We start from the raw sequence: 19,020 nt of genomic DNA on the forward strand, positions 1-19,020 counted from the left end.
TATATGTATTAAATTTGTCAATATTGGAGTTCGGTTTTGTTGACAAAGTCAATTGTTTTCATAGAAAGCAGACACTTTTAATGAAAAATATTTAGTTGAAAACCCAATTTTTCCATTAAAAAGTTTTGACAAAAAAATTAAACGAGCCTTATTAATATCATTAACAATTTCTGTGGTGTTTAGGAGAGATTATCAACCCAAATAGTGAAATTTCTTTGTTTTGTGTGGGTTCCAGTGAGAACTTAATGGTTAATGTTATTTAAAGTCTAGGGTAATTTTTCACTTCCATTGCTTTTTATTAAAAACTTCCTTCTTGGGGTCTGAAGAGAGGCTAAAATGTAGTCTAAGGTGGATTGAAATGAAAATACAAGCCCACAAATCTATAAGATCTTAAACCATTAACAGAACACATTTGGAAATGGTGCCATAGTATGATATTTTATTTTAAAAGAAAGCCAAAAGGTTTTATTTATCTGCTAATGCAGTTCTTGCATGTTTTGGAAGAATTGATGGTGTCACACAAGCAACTCAAGCAGCACCAAGAGCTGCTTTCTTTACCCTGCATCCAGTGTTTGTGACATTTACCAATTCTTTCATAAGAGAAGTAGGCCCTGAACCGAGGTTGCTTTGTGACATTCCACTGTGGCAGCCATAAAGACAACATGTGGGGATCCTCCAGTGCTGCAGAACTGGCACTGTGGCTCCTACAGGATTCTCATTCCATGTGGTTGGCACAGTGGGCATTCCTGTGACCCAGTGATCTCTGGCAGCCATAACTGCCCCCCTCAGATCCTTGCCAGCCAGCAAAATTTAGAAGTTATGCTGAGCGACTGGACCGGTGTATGACCAGTCCGGGATCAGGAGAGTGTCCAGGTGGATTAAAGCCTATTCTAAGGTGCACTTAGCACTTCTCAGCCACAGCCAAGGACCTGAGCCAGCAAAACTGGAACTTCAGTCCTGGCAGGAATGTACAGGAGAAAATTATTTGGGACCCAGTCCTGCAGGCCTTACTCAGAGCCTAATCCTGAGACGTGCTGAGTGTCTGCAACTCCCACTGGAGTTAAAGGCTAGGTTCAGCTCTTAGGCCTGGGATAGAGCTATGGGCAGTGAGTAGCTGTGCTGGCACAAGAGGAGCTCTGTGGGGGGATTGTATCTCAAAGAGGTGTCAGTACTTCCCTGCTGCTCCCTGTGTCTCTAGACAACTAAGGCTATGTCTACACTGCGCACCTTTCAGTGGCTCAGCTGGGCCTCTGCAGCCATGCTGCTGTAAGGTACGCAGTGTAGCTACTCTTTATCGCTGGGAGAGAGCTCTCCTGCTGACAAAATAAAACCACCCCCAACGAGGGGTGGTAGCTGTGTCAGCGGGAGAGTGTATCCCACCACAAAGCGCTGTCCACACCGGTCCTTTTCATTGGTAAAACTTTTGTCAGTCAGATGTGTGGTTTTTTCACACCCCTGACTGAAAAAAGTGTTACTGATTAAAGTACAGTGTAGACATAGCCTAAGTTACTTCACCCCATTTCATAGGCTGACAGATGTCCCGTTTTTAAAGGGACAGTCCTGTCTTTTGGGACTTTTTCTTATATAGGCGCCTCTTACCCCCCACCCACTGTGCTGTTTTTTCACAGTTGCTATCTGGTCACCCTACCATTTCAGGATGCAGCTTACTGCCCCTAGATTCCTGGCCAGCTACTCCAGCTAGTGAGGGGGGTTGGCTGTGGAGCCAGTGTGACTCCCAATCTGCACTCCAGGCTGCCACTTCCCCTCCTACTTGTTCACAGGGGATGGTACTGAGCACATAACTTCTGATCTCACTTCCCGCAAACTGGAGCCACTATCTAGGTAGCAATTACGAACAAGGGGGAGCCTTACTCCCCACTTCTCTGTGTGGATGCCATAGAAAAAGAGAAGAGCAGAAGATGTCAATATGAATATCAGTTGTTTGAAGAGTTTCTTCTTCCCTATCACTGAAGTACCAGAATGATGGAACAGGGCCCTTTAAAATAATCACACATCCCATAGTTTATGCTCTTAAAGTAAACAGTTTAATGTAATAATAGAAAATGACTATTAGAGGGGACTGTTTAGTTTCAATGGGCTAGATTCTCTTCTCAGTAATACCAGAGTAAATCAGGAGTAACTCCATGGAAGGCAGCAAATTTATTCCACTGTAAAACTCATGACATGAGAAGAGAATGAGGCCCAAAGCTTTTGTAATTTCTGTTTGCTTTTCCTTTGAATAAAGGTATTCAAAATATTAGGTATTAAAATATTCAACCCACTCCGAGTATTACTTGGTGCTACCAAAATGCATATTGAGTAACCTGGTTAATTTGCAGCCTGAGGATGTTTGTTGCCCAGGTACATTTAATAACATTTTGAAGATGTTTATGAACCTGCAGATTCCTTGAGCTGCAAGTTTTGCATTATCAGGAGCAATTAAGAAGCATTCAACATTAATGCTTCAGGTAAAAAAAAAAAAGAAATTGGTGGAACATCACCACTGTTAGGAAGAGACAAGAGCAGACCTGTGAGAAATAAAAAATTTAGGCTTCTTAATGATTTTTCCCTTTGTCCCTCAAACATAGTCAACCCAGTTTCCCTAACTCAAGCATCTAATATGTGATATATTACTCTTCTGGATCAGCACTGGTGCATATCCATAGCCCACTCCTGCACCCACTGCATAGACTCAATTCCTTTTGACTTTAGTAGGAGTAGTGCCTACACTCAGGTCTGGTCTACACTAGATGGGCGGGGGGGATCGATCTAAGATACGCAACTTAGCGGTCTAGACTAGACACGATAAATCGACCCGCGCTGGATCGATCACTGCCCGCTCAGGTACGTCTACATTCCCCGCTGGATTGATGGGCAGCAGTCGATCCCACGGGGGTTGATTTATCACGTCTAGTCTAGACACGATAAATCGACCGCCGAGCGCTCTCCCGTCGACTCCGGTACTCCATCAGGGCAAGAGGCGCTGGCAGAGTCGACGGGAGTGTCAGCAGTCGACTCACCGCAGCGAAGACACCGCAGTGAGTAGATCTAAGTACGTCGCCTTTAGCTACATTATTCATGTAGCTGAAGTTGCATATCTTAGATCGATCCCCCCCACTCTAGTGTAGACCAGACCTAGTTTGACCTTTAGCTTGTATCTCCAACAGAAAGAGAGAATAAAGCCTGATAGTTTTCTCTTTATTGCCTTCCTGAACAACTTTATCCTCTGAGGTGTAATAATGTGGAAGTACATTTTAAATATGCTTGGATCCTTTTGCCCCACCTCTGTGATGTTATTTTTTTCAATTTTTCCACATGTAACATTTTTTCGGTGCTGGTGGTTCTTGCTCAACAGCTGTCAGTGTGAGTAGAACTGGTTGAAAATGTTTTGATGTAACTTTTTTCTGTCAAAAATTGCTGGGTTTGTGGGAGTGTTTTTCAGAAATGGATCAGTTTAAACAAAAATATCTCTCAGGCCCATGATTTTTTGGGGGCGGGGGGAGGGCAGGGGCAGGGTAGGTGGAAGGGAACAGGGTAGAGTGTGAGAGAGGGCAGACCACCTCCTCCCCAGTTCCAGTTTTGGAACTGCGCAATCTTCTAGGATTGTAATGTGCTTTGTGTCCTGAATTTTCTCTTATTTTCAAACAATCAAGCACTCTTTAATCTCCCCAACTAGCAAAGTGGTTAGGGTTCTCACTTGGAAAAGGAGAGACCCCAGTCCAAGTTTCTACTCCATTTGAATCAGTACCTTCAAATTGTAATTTCTTCGGGGCAATGACTCTCTCTATTTATTCCTGTAAAGTGCTTTGCAAACTTTTATGATGTCATATAAATATGGAATAATAATAAAATTAGTAGAAATGCCCATCACTATCACGTCTTTAACATATATCCTGTTCCAATTTTTCTTCTTCAGGAACTCATTGATGAGAAAGTTTAAGCAGCTTACTAAAGCATGGTATATGAAAGCATCTGACATTAACTACTGCAGAGAAGCAGTGTGGTCTAATGGCTTAAGTTGATGGCGTGTAGCCAGCCACTCCTGAGAGCTAATCCTGGCTCTATTTCTGGGAGCACAGCTGGAGTTTGGACAGATTGATAAAGGCATGAGTAAAAGTTTCAGCAGAGGAGTGGTTGAGATAATATCTGGTACAGGAGATGTATCAAATATAACAGTAAGCAGATTTACAAACCTGGATGATATTGGAAGCACAAGAGAGTTTGAAACTGAGTGAAATGTCTAGGTTCCGAGCAGTAGAGAAGACTGTGAGATCTGATCTGAATGAAGTAATTGTGTTTTGGTTGTGGATGCTCTTGGACTTTCTAATTAACATGGGAGGGGAAGAGAGGAGAATATACCTGTTTCTCTCTCTTTGTGTCTCAGTTTCAACTTCTCTCATCTGCTGTTTCTCCTTTTCGTCTTGCTTCTTTTGTTACATTCAGATAAATTATGACACTGTGTTCACCCGTTTTCTTTGCAATTGACTGAGTGCTTCAAAGAGCCCACCTCCAGAAAACTGCATTTAATGTAGAATAGAGAGAGGTAATAGATACATAAGGCCAGAGACAAATCAGAGGATGTGGCTGTCATGCGAAAGAGAGCCTTTACAAAGGCTCTCTTCTGTACTGTCCCCTTCTGGGTAAAATCAGATGAGTACGACACACTCCCAGATAACCCATGACACTGGCTGCAGGTAGAACTGTTCCGTAGTTACCCGCAACTGGGACCAAAGGCAAGCAGGTCTGCAAATACACAGGTTTTTCTATCCCACTTTGGGCTGATGGAAATAGTCCCACTGCTAAAGGCTTTTGCAAGTTTAATTAATTCTGTCACTGGCTGATCAGTCTGGCACACACTCCTTTAGAACAATATGCAGGTTTAATCTGCAACGGGCTCTGGTTTCAGAACTGCCCAACCTCCTTGGAGCCTCATGTGCAGCGTATGCTTTGTTTTTTGCCTCTTATTTTCAAACTATCAAACAACCTTTAATCTTCCCAAATGAAACAGAAAACAGCACACAGAAAGTAATAGATAGAAAGAACCACAGAGCTGCCTTCACATAAACTGTAATAGAAACGTTACCTTATTAGGGGACTGGAGGCCAGCATCACTGCTTCCTGTGATGCTGGTTATCTGGCAAAGTTAAATATTTAGAAGCTGTTTTATTTGAAGAGTTCTGCCAAAACCATCCCTTTGGATTTTCTCTCCTTGTCACAAAGGGCTTCAAACTAAACACATGACTCTGAGTTTTGGGGTAGGTGGCAGTGGGGAGGAGGGACGGGGAGAGATGAAAACATTTTTGGGAAATGTGCTCAGCAAACACGTATAGAAACATAGCACTTTCTGAAATATGCTCCTTACCCTCATATGCCGTGGATTATTAAGAAGGATTTATTTATGTAGGGTTTTTTCCATTGATATAAGTTATTTCCGTGGCTGGTTAAACACTTAAAAGTAATTATCCTCTGAGCGGTTAGTGTAATCATATGAAACACTGATCTGTAAAGGATTAAGCATAGTGGTTATACATCCTTGAAAGCTATGATTTAACTGATTCAAGAAGCCTTTAACCCGGCTACCATGTCTGATCTCAGATTCCTTTGAGAACTCGTTCAGTGCATGCCAGGGGCCAAATTTTCTGCTGGTGCAAGTTGGCACAGCTCTATTGTAGTCAATAGAGTTTCACCAATTTGCATCACCAAATGTGGCCCAAGATCTTCAATAGCTTAGTGACCTGACATCCTTCAAAAGGATGTGGGGGTTTTACTGATGCACCAAGTTTGCTGGTCAATACTGACATGTACCATACTTGTGCATTTGTAAAACTGCATGGACTACAATGGAATGTTCCTTCTTTTCATCAGTTAAAGATGAAGGTGGGGTGGGTTTTTTTTAATTTGCATTGCCCTTGTTTTACTCACAAAGTTTTAAGATAGAGCCAAGCCAAAGGTCTGGCTTTGTTCAAGAAACCAAAACACAAGACGAGCCATTTGAGCTGACTATAAACATATGAAAAATAGACTGCGTAAAACTATATAAAACCTTGCTGGAGCTGAAAAGAAGTGATTTTAGAATATTCTTACTGACTTTGCTCTTCTGTGGCTCATCCTTGTTCCTGGATACAGAACTCTGCCAAAATCAGTCGCCCATCCTAACCTGGTTCCAGCTTGTGTTGGTTTTCCTACCTCTACAGTTAAGATTACTAACTTCCTATGGTCTAGACAGTGCACTGTGGGTGAAATTCATCCCTGTGCAGAGGGCCAGCACAAGACCTCTGCAGGACTTAATCTCACATAAACTTTCACAGTAGGATTTAAATGATGCATAAGACTTGTGCTGGCCCTCTGCACAGAGACAAAATTTACCCTATATACAGAATCCCACATTGTGATAGTGCAGTGCTTCATGGGGAGTGTTGAGAAGCACTGTGCCTCAAAGGGAGACAGTGCCTCCCAGAGCTCCCTGCTTGTACTTTGGAGAGAGGTGTAATGTCCAACTCCTGGCTTCTCATGACAGCAGTCAGGATGCCCGTTCCCCACAGATCTGAAGTCCCCTAGAGAGGAGTTAGGAGGCAAAGCACTCACAATTTCCACTGCACCAGGGCCTTCAGCATGCCAGCATAGCCCCCAAAATGTGCAACTCTGGGCAGAAAGAGCATATAGGCAGAGTGTACATGTTGTGTGCTGAACCAATGCATCACTTAGATAGCCTCCGCCAGCGGTGGAACTCCAGCCGCAAGCTGGAGCTGTCCTGCCCGCCACTTGGAGAGCCCATGGCAAAGGATGGAAATGAAAACACTGTCTGTCCTCCCCCAGGGCTCACTTTGGGGTGCAGGGGGATTTCTCCCTCTCATGTCAATGCGAGAAGTGAGTTGACAAAGTGAGTTGAGAGTGTAGGTTCTAGATCGTCCTGTCTGACAATCCAGTATATAATAAATTGAAACGATTATTATTTTAGTCCCGTCTTGCGTGCTGAATCAGTAACTGACTGTCTGGAAGAGCTGTCGGCAATGTCCTTGGAAAGCCGGTAGTGGTTAGAAGATAAAATGTAGATGGAATGCTACCACCTTGGATTAGAACTAAGCACGAAGGCTGGAAAACATTGGGTAATGCTGGGATCCTTAGCATTGTAGCGTGATGGCAGAAATGTGGCACCGGCTACAGTAAGAGGTGCTTCTAGGCACCTTTGAAATTAAAATAATTTAGGTGCCTAAAGTTAGGCCCCAGATCCATATTCAGGCACTTACGTGTCCTGATTTCCACTGATACTGGGTCCTAACAACTCCTTTTGTATTGAATGGAAGCTGTGGTTGCTCAGCATTCCTGTAAGTTGAGTTGCTTGGGTAAGTGCCTAAATATGGCCTGTATTTTTTGGTAGAGCAACTCAAATAAATTCTCACCACCAGCTCACCTGGCAAAGAATTCCATTTTCACAGGTTTGTGGAAAAACTGAAACAGTTGTCTTGAAAATGTTTTGAAAATGAAAGAGATTTTCCATTGACAGAAAACTCCGAAGTTTACTTGTCAATAGACTTGCAAAGTAAACATGGCAGCCTTGCACAACTTTGGTTAATGAAGGAGCCTTTAGATTGTTATGGGCAACTAAATGGCCAACTAGCTATTGTGTTTGGAAAAAGTCAATCATTTTCAGTTGCAGTAGTTTTCCCAACTGGAAAGCTATATGGTTGCTCAATTTGGGAAAAGTTATACAACTATATCAAGCAACAGATAGAAGCCACCACCTCTCCTTTGTTATTTGTTCAATGGGATACTGGGTTTCACAAAATGAAGGAAATTTTGCTCTCACTTTTGCCCGTACAAGTCAATGGTGTGGGCAGAATTTGACTTTACTTACATACTGGGGTCCACAGAACTCATAATGTACAAGAGCACCAGGAGACTATAATTCCCTCCTTGCTTATCTTGGGTCTGATCTCACTGACTGAAGGGGATTGAAGACACTCATCTTCTCACAAGAAAGAACCCTTTGTGATGAGAGCTTTTCAACTACTTTGGATCACTATTGAGCCTGATGTCACATCATTGACCAATGGCCTAAAAGAATGTATTATCATTATGATGATTATTTTATTTTGTATTTTGGTAGCATCCCAGGGTCCCATTGTACTGGTGATATGTAAATACACAGCCTTTGGATCCAAAAGTTTATAATCTAATTAATATTCATTCATTTCATCTGCTTTACCAAGAAAGCTTTCTTTAGTTTTCAATTTGTTCTTACAAAAAAACAAACAAAAAGAGATTTGGCAAAAATGAACTACTGTCTTTCATTTCTGAGATGTTATATGACAAGTTTGATCTCAGATCTTCAGAACATAAGACTTACTTTAATGCAAAATGGCTATTTGAAAGAGATCAGATTTATAAGCCAATTTATAAACACTTCCAAGTTTTCAACGATTGTATTAAATGATAATCTTCCAAACCATCAGAGCCAACTTAGGCCACCCTCTAATGGGGTATATCGATCCCAGATGGATGAGGAAGCTGGCAGAGAGGCCCTGTGGGCAGGGCTAGCCCCACCATTCCTGCTCTATCAATCATATATGATAGGGAGGAGACCTTTAAAAGGGAGGACATTGCAGTCAGCTGGGGGTGGGGAGAAGCAGGATTGCCTTAAGCACCAGAATACAAGGATGACTGTTGACGCTGTAGAGGGAACTCCCAGCCTGGAGACTTCTACCCTGACCCTATAGAGAGTGTAATGAAATCCCAAAACAAGCTGGACTGACTAAGCCTGACTCAAAAGCCCAGCCAGGGAGATTTCTTAAAACCTGCTATGTGAGTGCTGTATTGTTTGCAGTACTGTGGACTCCCGCACACTTTTGAGGAGGCCTGGGAAGAGGGTATCCTTGAATGTGTTGGGGTTTGTGACTTTCATTTTGATCTGCCATCTGGAGAGACTTAAGAAAGGCCCATGAAGGGCAGACCCCTCTTATAAGGAGTAAGGAACTGGGGGGGGTGCGCTGGAGCCACCCAGTGCAAATAACTGAGCATGATCAAGTTTTCCCACCATCTGGGGAAAGAACTGCAAGGGACTCTCTCACATAGCCTTACTCTCACTGAGTAGTAGCTTATTTTGAGAGTGGTTCCATCATTTTCAGTGGGACTATTCACAGAGTAAAGATTCACTCAACATAAATAAAGATGGTAGAATCTGGCTTTGATTTTTTTTTGTTTTGTTTAAGAAGAGAGTCAGTGTAATAGATAATTTGGTCTCTTACAAATTGTAATAACATACTACAGTGTGAAAACTTCTGGAAAAAATAGCAAGAAACCATACTTTTGAAGGGAAGTGCAGTTCATTAAAATTATTAATTTAAATTAATGATAGCTGGTGATAGACAAACTTCAAATGTTGAGAAACTTTATCCTAATATCTTTGATTTAGAAATAGAGTTGGAAATCTCTCAAAAACAGGACTGTACATTAAATTTTACAGTGTTCCTAGTTCCCTCCATTTTGGAAACATTACAATAATAGCCTTTCTCACAGTATTTCTGATATTTCAACTTTTGGCTGAAATTTTGAATTACAGTTGTGTTCAAAAAAGAAAACAATAGGTTAGATGACCCCATTTTTATATCCCTGTAGAGATGTGGGCTTGGATTATGGACACATTTGCTTATTCTCATTTAAGATTTCTGTCTTAAGGGCCCCAAAAGTTTTGACCATGGGTAGTACAGGAATTTATATAACATGAAAATTTTGATTTGACCTACTGCCATTAGATACACACACACACAAAGTTACACTGGCGATAAACATAGTTTATATAGGAAGTCACCCTGTGGGGGTGATTATGTGATGTCAACAAGAGGTTAATGTGGGTTATGAGTATCCTGCTTTTAGCACTTTGTGTAGGCTCAGTGCTTTTCCAGATGATCAGCCTTTATGTACTGCAATATCACTGCATATGAAACCGCATAGATAAATGACATCTGTATGTGATTTAGACCCCTTCATTCAGTGGAGTGAAGTAGTACATAAATTTGCCTTCAGGGCTGTGTTGAAGCCATAGTCCACAAGCATGCACATAAGTTCAAAAAGAACAAAATAGTGACCAAGTGTACATGGGAAATACCCTGCAAACACAAACAACAGGACCTGGAATGTTTGTTTCCCATGCGTTTTCATGAACAATAATGAGCATGGGTAGGAAAGTATGCAACCTGCTACAAGACTGGATGGATACACATTTGTGTTGAACCCCACAGCTGATGTCCCTTTGAACATGGATGTAAATCAAAATGTGGTGCCATATGAGTATTCACACTGTAATTCAGTCTTAGAATTTAGCTTGATTGTTTCATCTATTTGTCCATTTTTTAAAAAAGAAATGTCCTTCACAGTTGAAACTTGATCCATGTACAAATACAGGGCCTGATCCTGAAAACACTTATGCATGTAGCTTTACTCACTTCAGGCCTGATCCAATGACCACTGAAGTTAATAGGAGCTATTCCACTGACTTCAATGTGTAATAGATTGTGCCCATGAGTAGTCCCCATTCAGTTATAAATAAAAGGTTTCAAAGTAGTTCTAGTAAGAACTGTTCATGAGAAAAGTTGTTCATTTATTGGCTGCATTGGGTTGCACTGAGTTCCACTGTAGGCAATTGTATTTTCACATGGTCATAAGGGTTGATGCAAGCAAATGCTTGAAGAATTGAAGCCATAATTCTTAGGAAGGAGGTGGTGCAAAATATCCGTATCCTGGCCAAAGGTAGGTGGCAGCAAATTTTCCCTGCATAAAGGAACTCTGCACTGGCATGTAGTTGGCAGAGGCACGATAACCACCTCTTACACCAGCTGTCCCCTCCACCTCTGACACAGGGGACACATCAGGGGAGGGAAGGGGCATGCTGAGGGCAGGAGTGGGTTTTGGGGAATGGAGGTACACCTATCCTTCACTGATGTAAGATCATTTAGGGACCTTATCCTATTACCATAATTTAGGGCAATTCCTCAGCTGGTCTACCCTATGCCAAGGACACTGTTTTTGGGATATGCAACTGGCTGAGTTGTAGGGGGGAAATCTACACTTCTATCTTGAGGAGACATTTTCTGGAGTTAGGAATAACAGTTGAGGAAATTATCTGGAGTGAGAACCCTCTTTCTCTCCCAGATCAGCAATCCAGTCAATATAGATTCACCTGTAGGAGGACTATAGTTTGTATACAGAGCATATTGAATCCAGTTGCCCTACTGAAGTGAACATTTTAATTAAAGATAGAAATAAGATTTGGAAGATTAAGATATGAAATGGAAATGAATTCAATGAAACAGGAATAACATGATAAAATCAAAATACATTGTAATCAGCTTCAGCAGTACATGTTAGCTCCATCAGTTCAGAGAAGATTAATTATAACTTAATAAGCCATTTTTTTGTCCCAGTCACAGCTGACTGCAATAGAGGCTGCATTGGCATAAATGAGAAGATTACTTGGCCCATCATATGCAAAACTTTAGAAATATACTAGCATCAAATCAGATGTAAATAGATAAAGTGTACTAAAATGTTTAAACTAAATTAGGTTTAATGAACTGGAATATTTTGATTATTTTGGTACCATTTTGAGTAGCAGAATTTAGCTTTTATGCAATTTGATGAGACTGTGTACTGAAAATTACCTGTGAATACATGACTTCTGTATATCCCCAGGGAAACATCAGAGAACTGCAAAACTCACTTTCTTGAATGCTAGACGTACTAATACTGCACTACTCAAGAGTGGTTAACATATATCACTTTGCAGGGCATTTTTGTTCATGGGTTTCTTGTTAGTGGCTTTATGTGAAGCGCATTGAGCTTCAAGGCCCAATAAAAGACCCTTTTTCTCTGGAAACCAGCCCTGTCTAGTTGTCCTTTCATGGCCCATTAGAGTAAAGAGAAAAGGCGGGAGGGGGTATCAACTGAAAATAGAATTTCTTGATGTGGATTCCATTTATCATGTATATGTTGTTGGGGGTCAAGGAAATTGAGAGGAAGTGTTTATGTAGCGGCAGGAAATGTAAAAGTAGCACACAGGCGCCTTTGTAATTTTCTGCAGATTTGACAACTCGTTTCTGCAGAAACACACTAAACTCGAGCATATGTGCATACAGCATTTCACGTTCAAGCAGAAGCAAATCATGCATGTTTGCAGCTGGGAGAACTCTAGTGGGAAAACATGGGGAGAACATGTTTGCAACTGTGAGAACTCTGGTGGGGTATGGTTCATCGCCAATGAAAACTTAGGAAGTGAAGGATTGAAATAACCAGTGTTACAAAGCTAACATGTTGTGTTATGTAAACATCTAGATAATGCGGTGATAGGGACTTCAGAACTACTAAAGACTGGTGGACAGATAAGCCTTTCTCCAGGATTGATGCACTCAGAAATGATGCACTGCTCTTTTCCCATTTTAATATCTGAGCCTGCAAATATTTACTCATGTGAGTAATCCTTGCTTACATGAAATATCCTCATTGACTTCAAAGTGACTAACTCACATGAAAAAAGGCTTTCCAGGATCAGGCTATGGAGATGTTTGCATCTGAATGCTGATTGCATTAATTTGACTGCATACTGCTTTTAGGTGTTTGAAATAAATAATTGGCAACAAGAACAGACCCATTTGACATTATCTGATTTATTTCCTTCTCCCTCCCCCGGTTTTTCTTCCAAAACAAAATTCTGGCAAAATTAACCTGCTTTTGGTAAAGCTTTCAGACTCAACACAACTACATATTCCAGAGGAATACAGTTCTGTCGAAGTGTCTTTGACTAGCTCCAATAATGATGCAAATATTTATATTGCTTTTGCTGTGGTATAGATTTTTTTGGTGATGTTCTTTTTATGACTTTCTGGCATCCATCTGTTGCAGGCCCTAATCCCAGTAGTTGTCAGATTGTTTGGACAAACCGTCAGGAGCTTTGTAAACTACTGACATTTATCACTGATCCTGCTAGCAAACTAACGGTTGTTGACCATATTCCTCTGATACTATGACAAGAATTATTGGAAATAATGTTAATTATATGACAGAAGCCCTTAACCAGTCATGAGAATGGAGTGGTATCCTTCAAGTACTCCTGTTCTAATAGCTAGAGTAATTGAAGAATGAGTTTGGATGGGAAATGAACAGTTGCTTCAAAGAGGAAATTAAACTGAGGAGTAAAACTATGGTCTTGGGGAGAAGGATAATGGGTAAAAATTTCATGGTGCTATTGATTTCACTTCTGCAGCACTACATGGTGGGAGGACTGGTGGAATAGAAGGAATAATGGTGGCAACAAATTCCCTTGAAGTGTCAAAGCTACCCAACCAGCAGTGTTAGAATCTGTCTATGGGACAGTTGCTCCCCAAGTTGCTTGATGGCTGATCTGGCATTGTGGCGGAATGTAGTCAGGCAGCTCGTAGCTTGGGCTTCTCCGTCGGCTCTGCATGTCACTCATCCTTGGGTCTCTTCCAGAAACCCCACTCCTGAGCAAGGTCATTGTTCCCTGCGGGAATTGGGTTCCCGGGGTCTTTTCTGAGCCTAGTTACTTCTGGTCCCTGGCACTGCTCCTCAGATCCGGCTGCAAGGTACTGATGTAGAGCTGATGTCCAGAGCCCCTCTCTGGGATGCAGTATCTCTCTGCCCTAAACGGGGGTTGGAAGGAGAGGGAAGGCTAGTCGCTGCCTTGGGCTGGGCTTTTAAATTCCCCTTCTCTAAGTAGAGCATGCTCTTCAGGTGTGCTTAATTGGCACTGTTGGAGTGCAGGGCTGCTCCTTAAGCATGCTGTCAGTGGGTTGGTGGCTTGTCCCATCACGGGGAGACCAGCTCTTATATAAGCAGAGGAAGTAATATTTCTAGGGCATTTGGTAAAGGAAACTGAACTAGGGCAGTAGATTTGAAATATGGTTTAGCTATCTAATAGAAACAGAAATGACACCACCAGAATCCCCTTCCCACGTAATAATAATAATATAATAATTACAAATTGTCCAACAAATCATGAAGAGCACTGACTGGTTGAGAAATAGGAGACAAAGGGTAGGAATAAATAGTCAGTTTTCACAGTGGAGAGAGGTAAATAGTGGTATCCCCCAATGATCTGTACTGGGACCTGTGCTGTTCAACATATTCATGAATGATCTGGAAAAGTGAGTGAACAATGAAGTGGCAAAGTTGGCAGATGATACAAAATTATTCAAGATAGTTAAGTCTAAAGCAGACTGGAAGGAGTTACACATGGATCTCAGAAAACTGGGTCACTGGGAAACAAAATGGCAGATGAAGTTCAATGTTAAGTGCAAAGTACTGCATACTAGAAAAAAACAATACTAACTATATATGTACAATGATGGATTCTAAATTAATAGTTACCACCCAAGAAAGAGAACTTTGAGTCACTGTGAATAGTTCTATGAAAACTTCCACTCAATGTTCAGCAGTGGTCAAAAAGGCTAACAGTGTGTTAGGAACTATTAGGAAAAGGGTAGAAAATAAGACAGAAAATATCCAAATGCCAGTATATAAATCTGTGGTGCACCCACACCTTGAATAGTGTGTCCAGTTCTGGTCGCCAGATCTAAAAAAGGATATAGTGGAACTGGAAAAGATTCAGAGAAGGACAACAGAGATGATCAAGAATATGGAAAATGGCCTTCATACAAGGAAAAGACTAAAAAGCTTACCGACTACAAAGCTTTTAAACAGACCCTCCATCCACAGTATATAGATCCTCTAATTATGGTGTGGTGTTCCAGTTTCAAGACTTTAAAATCTTTTAAATATCATTTTATGTTAGTGCTTAGACCTAATAAAGGGCATGCAAAACTAATCAGGGCACCGGCAGACTTCTGCTCTCCTGTTGACATGGTATACACATCTAAAGGGACCTTGACCACAGCACTAAAATAAACATCAGTGCTGTGCAATCAAATCAGCAGTTTTAGCTTTTCACATTTCCTGGAAATTATTCACAGTGATTTTGGAACATGGCCATCTCAAAGCTAGACTTGCCTGCTATTTAGGGTATCAAGGTGAGATATGTACAGAATTTACTGGTTTCTTTTTCACCATGCCAAAGTATAGCTTGATGGTGTCTCTCAGTAGCAGGAGGACAGTGCTGGAGCTAGAACAGCATTTTGAACCATAGGTGCCAACTTTCTCTAGACTGTGCTTCCAGTGATAAAGCATTTCATTCACACAATGGATGACGCTAGATGAGATTAGGTTGAAGCCATAACCCATTGTCGGCGGCTTGAAAATCCAGTCAAGGATTTAATTACAGCAGTCACAGGTTAAATTGTAAAAAATAGTGAAGTCTGCTATAGTTTCAAGAAAAGAGTTGTGCCCTTCAGTCTTAATTCACTTGAAAAAGGAAAATAATTTACTATGTATTACATTTCTGCTGCCACCTAGAATAGTGACTGGATATTTCACTGGACATAGTTAGTTTAGGATTGTTAGAATTTCAATCTATTTTGTCAGGAATTCCTGTGATTGTAGTGCATTTACTACATATGTCATTAGTTTCTAACCTATTCATTGTGTTTCGTTTTTGTTCACTAGATTGACAGGAATATCACAGAACTAATACTTTATTAACCCTTTAAACATTGTGAGATCATGCTCCCAAATACAGCATGATTTTAAAGCTCCTGGAGGACTGAATAGGTCAAGTTATTGGCAATGAGATATTTTGATTTCTCAAGTCTGAATCTGGACCAGTTTGGTATTGATCAAAAATGATCATCATCTAATGGCTCTGTAATGGCAAATATGAAATAAATTGGTGATATCAGTTCATTTCCTAATGAGCAGCTGTTCACAAACCAGACCCATCTTGGGCCCCCTTGTTCACAGTTGCAGCAGGAAGGCCAAGGACTGAATGGGCATGAAGACAGAGCTACCCTCATATTCCTCCAAAGTGTGGACCCTCCGGAGAAGAACTGTTGTTGGTGCAGTGTGGGAGGCTTTTACTGCCTCTGCCTCCTATGTGGATAACCAGAGGTCTTTGGTCTCCAGGGCTGCTAATACATCACTTTTCATCAACAAGAAAGAAAAAAAAAATCTGAAATGTATTTTAAGTGTCTCTTTTCATTCCTTAGCCTAAAGCAAGGAGCAGAATATAAAAGTACAAAAGAAGTGAATTCATGTACATGGAATTTTAAAAATTGGATTCTGGCACATTTCCCATTGATCTGTATAAAGAAAGTTTTACCCACCTGCACTCCCCATCCCCCCAAAAAACATTCCAAAAAGTGGCAGTAATTGGGTATCTAAGAATTCCCCCTAGCAAAGGAAAATCCTAGGGTAGTGTAGAGCTGTCGTGGTTTGGGGTGTGGAGAGGGCATGCCAGGGTGAGAAGGGGCAAGGGAGAGTACATAACGCAGCTGAAATTTGAGTCCAGTAAATGTAAAGTATTATGGCAACAAGTCTTATCAAAGTCCTTACATGTAATAGCACATAGCTAGGGGTTTATCTATCCATCACTCCATTGATCCTGAGGGTGCTTTCCATATCCTCGTCAACATTTCATCTATTTCTTTCTGACAGCATCGTCATGTGATCAAGAACTTCAGTCTGCACTGGAGGAAGCTAAACAACCCCAAAAAGACAATGTGTTCATTCCAGAGTGCGCTCAGGGTGGCCTTTACAAGCCCGTGCAATGTCACCCTTCCACAGGCTACTGCTGGTGTGTTCTTGTAGACACAGGACGTCCCATCCCTGGTACATCAACTAGGTAAGGCATTAGGAGTTATGATGTTTTCATACGTCCCCAAATAGGCTTATGGGGCCAGAAGCTCAGCAGGTGTATATTGGCATAGCTCCAATGGAAATGGAAATAGACTGATGTACACCAGCTAAGGATCTGGCACTCTGGATTAAGAGCTGTCAGAGCGTTAGACTAGGTGTCCAGCTGCTGACTCTGACTGCAATTTCGTGGGCAGCATGCGGGTATCTCCGATCTTCCCTTCCCCTGTGTTCCTCTTAATTCATGCTGAGAAACTACAGGGTGGAAGCTGGGAAAGAGCACAGAGCAAGCCCCACTTTCTTGCAGTATGATGATGAAAGAGCCAGTTGACACTGTCTATGTAAGAAACCAAAACCAACATCAGAAATGTTTCTCCAGAAGTCCCCACAGCTATTTTCATCGGACAAGCTTCAATGGAACAATTGCCTTGAAACCACTAGAGAGAGGAAATATCATTTTAGTATGTTATTAATAGAAGCTTGGAATTCACTCCTCTTAGCTGAGCCGAATACATGGTAAAGTGTTCTGAGCCACATTGAGCAGATGCATTCAGGATGAATATCGGATTCCAAAGGAAGTTATTTAGGCCACTTATTGAGGTTTGGCTCCTGCAGGAACACTACAGAAAGCTCATTTAAAACCAGGGCAATGTGTACAGCCTGATGCAAGCATTGACCTTTTCATGGCTTGGTCAAAAGTTATTTTTTGACCGTTACATAAGATGCGTGGAGAACAATGTTTAAGAAACTGATTGCTCCCTAAGAATGTAATGCAGTGCAATCTTTTGTGTTCTTGGAGCATTGATTTATTGACAGTGTATAGAATTGTTTTGATGTCTGTTTATGCAATAGACTGGACACTTAGCAGACACTTAGCTTACATAGGAGGAATCTACGGTCACTGGCAGTCTCCTATTTCTTATCCCTTGCAAGCTACAATTCTTAAACTGTCAAATTGAATTACCAAGATTGGCCCTTAAACTGTATGATCAGCACTTCTGATGTACTACCTGTAAACAAAAAGAAAAGGAGTACTTGTGGCACCTTAGAGACTAACCAATTTATTTGAGCATAAGCTTTCGTGAGCTACAGCTCACTTCATAGCTTATGCTCAAATAAATTGGTTAGTCTCTAAGGTGCCACAAGTACTCCTTTTCTTTTTGCGAATACAGACTAACATGGCTGTTACTCTGATACCTGTAAACATATAGTCTGCTCAGAAACAGCCCTGCTCTTGGTCTCTCTCTCTCTTTGTTTCTTGTTAAAAAATCATTTTGCCTTGATCCACTTGTTGGTGACATTTCTGTTTTGTTTTAACTTTGGGGCCAGTGCAGTTTTCTTTGCCTCAGCTATACGTACAATCCATTTCCAAGGACCTTCTTTATTGCTCTCTCCAGTCAGAAACTGAAGTTTCTACACAGCTTCAGGTTGGATTAACCAAACCTAATCTTTCCGGGATCTTTCTGCTAATGCTTCATGTGACTTCTGCTTCACAGGGTAGCCGTTACATTTTATTCATATTGCTTCCTTTCATATTATATTTTTCCTGTAGCCAAACATTTCATGCAAAGCTCTGCTCTCCTGACCCATTGGTACAAAATGTGCCTTTCATATCTTTGGATGTTGGTCCTATTGCCTCTCTGGAAAAGAAGGGAAGAGCACTGGCAGAACTGACGGTTTGAGCGATGGGGATCCTTTTCCTCCATTAGTCTGTGGGGAGTCTTTAATGAAGTGAGCACTGTGCACAATCAGTAAGAGCTGGACAGTAGGCAGCTTTCTTTATTCCATGATTTTCTTTCTATAGATTGGAGTGGAGAGGGGGAGGGAAATCAATGTTCCTCTAACTCAGGAGCTCTTTCCTGAGGCATGCAACTGGATGGGTAGTAAGGACTTGTGAAAAATGGTGCATCTGATCTTCCCATCAAACCGTTCCATTGAAAATGCAAATCGGAGGAACAACTTATAAGAAAGAAAATAGAAATCCAAGACAAAGGGCTAATACCAAGGACAGTATGCAAGAAAGAAAAACACTCTTTGAAAATCTGTAGAGTTGTTAGTAGAGAATAACACAGAATACACCGGAACTGGCAGTTGTTGGCATAGCAATTTGATGCTGTACTTGTTTGTGATATGAATACAAGAGTGTGTGAATGAGTGCTTCAGTGTTTCACTTCTAATGCACCTAGAGTACTTTGGTCACCACAGTAAATAATAGTCTCATTAAATCTGTCAGACAACATGAAGGGATGGAGTAAGTGCACGTTA

General features: G+C 41.3%; 1 protein-coding gene across 1 annotated transcript in view; it reads left to right on the forward strand.

The window, feature by feature from the left end:
* The window catches only part of SMOC2 (SPARC related modular calcium binding 2), a 171,884-nt gene that overhangs the window by 104,017 nt on the left and 48,847 nt on the right, over nucleotides 1-19,020 (forward strand). The window contains exon 8 of the mRNA XM_074948786.1: nucleotides 16,558-16,744. Within this exon, the coding sequence (XP_074804887.1) occupies nucleotides 16,558-16,744 (187 nt within the window). The remainder of the gene's footprint in view (nucleotides 1-16,557; nucleotides 16,745-19,020) is intronic.

This window comes from Natator depressus, chromosome 3, assembly GCF_965152275.1.
Source record: "Natator depressus isolate rNatDep1 chromosome 3, rNatDep2.hap1, whole genome shotgun sequence".
Classification (NCBI taxonomy): Eukaryota; Metazoa; Chordata; order Testudines; family Cheloniidae; genus Natator; species Natator depressus.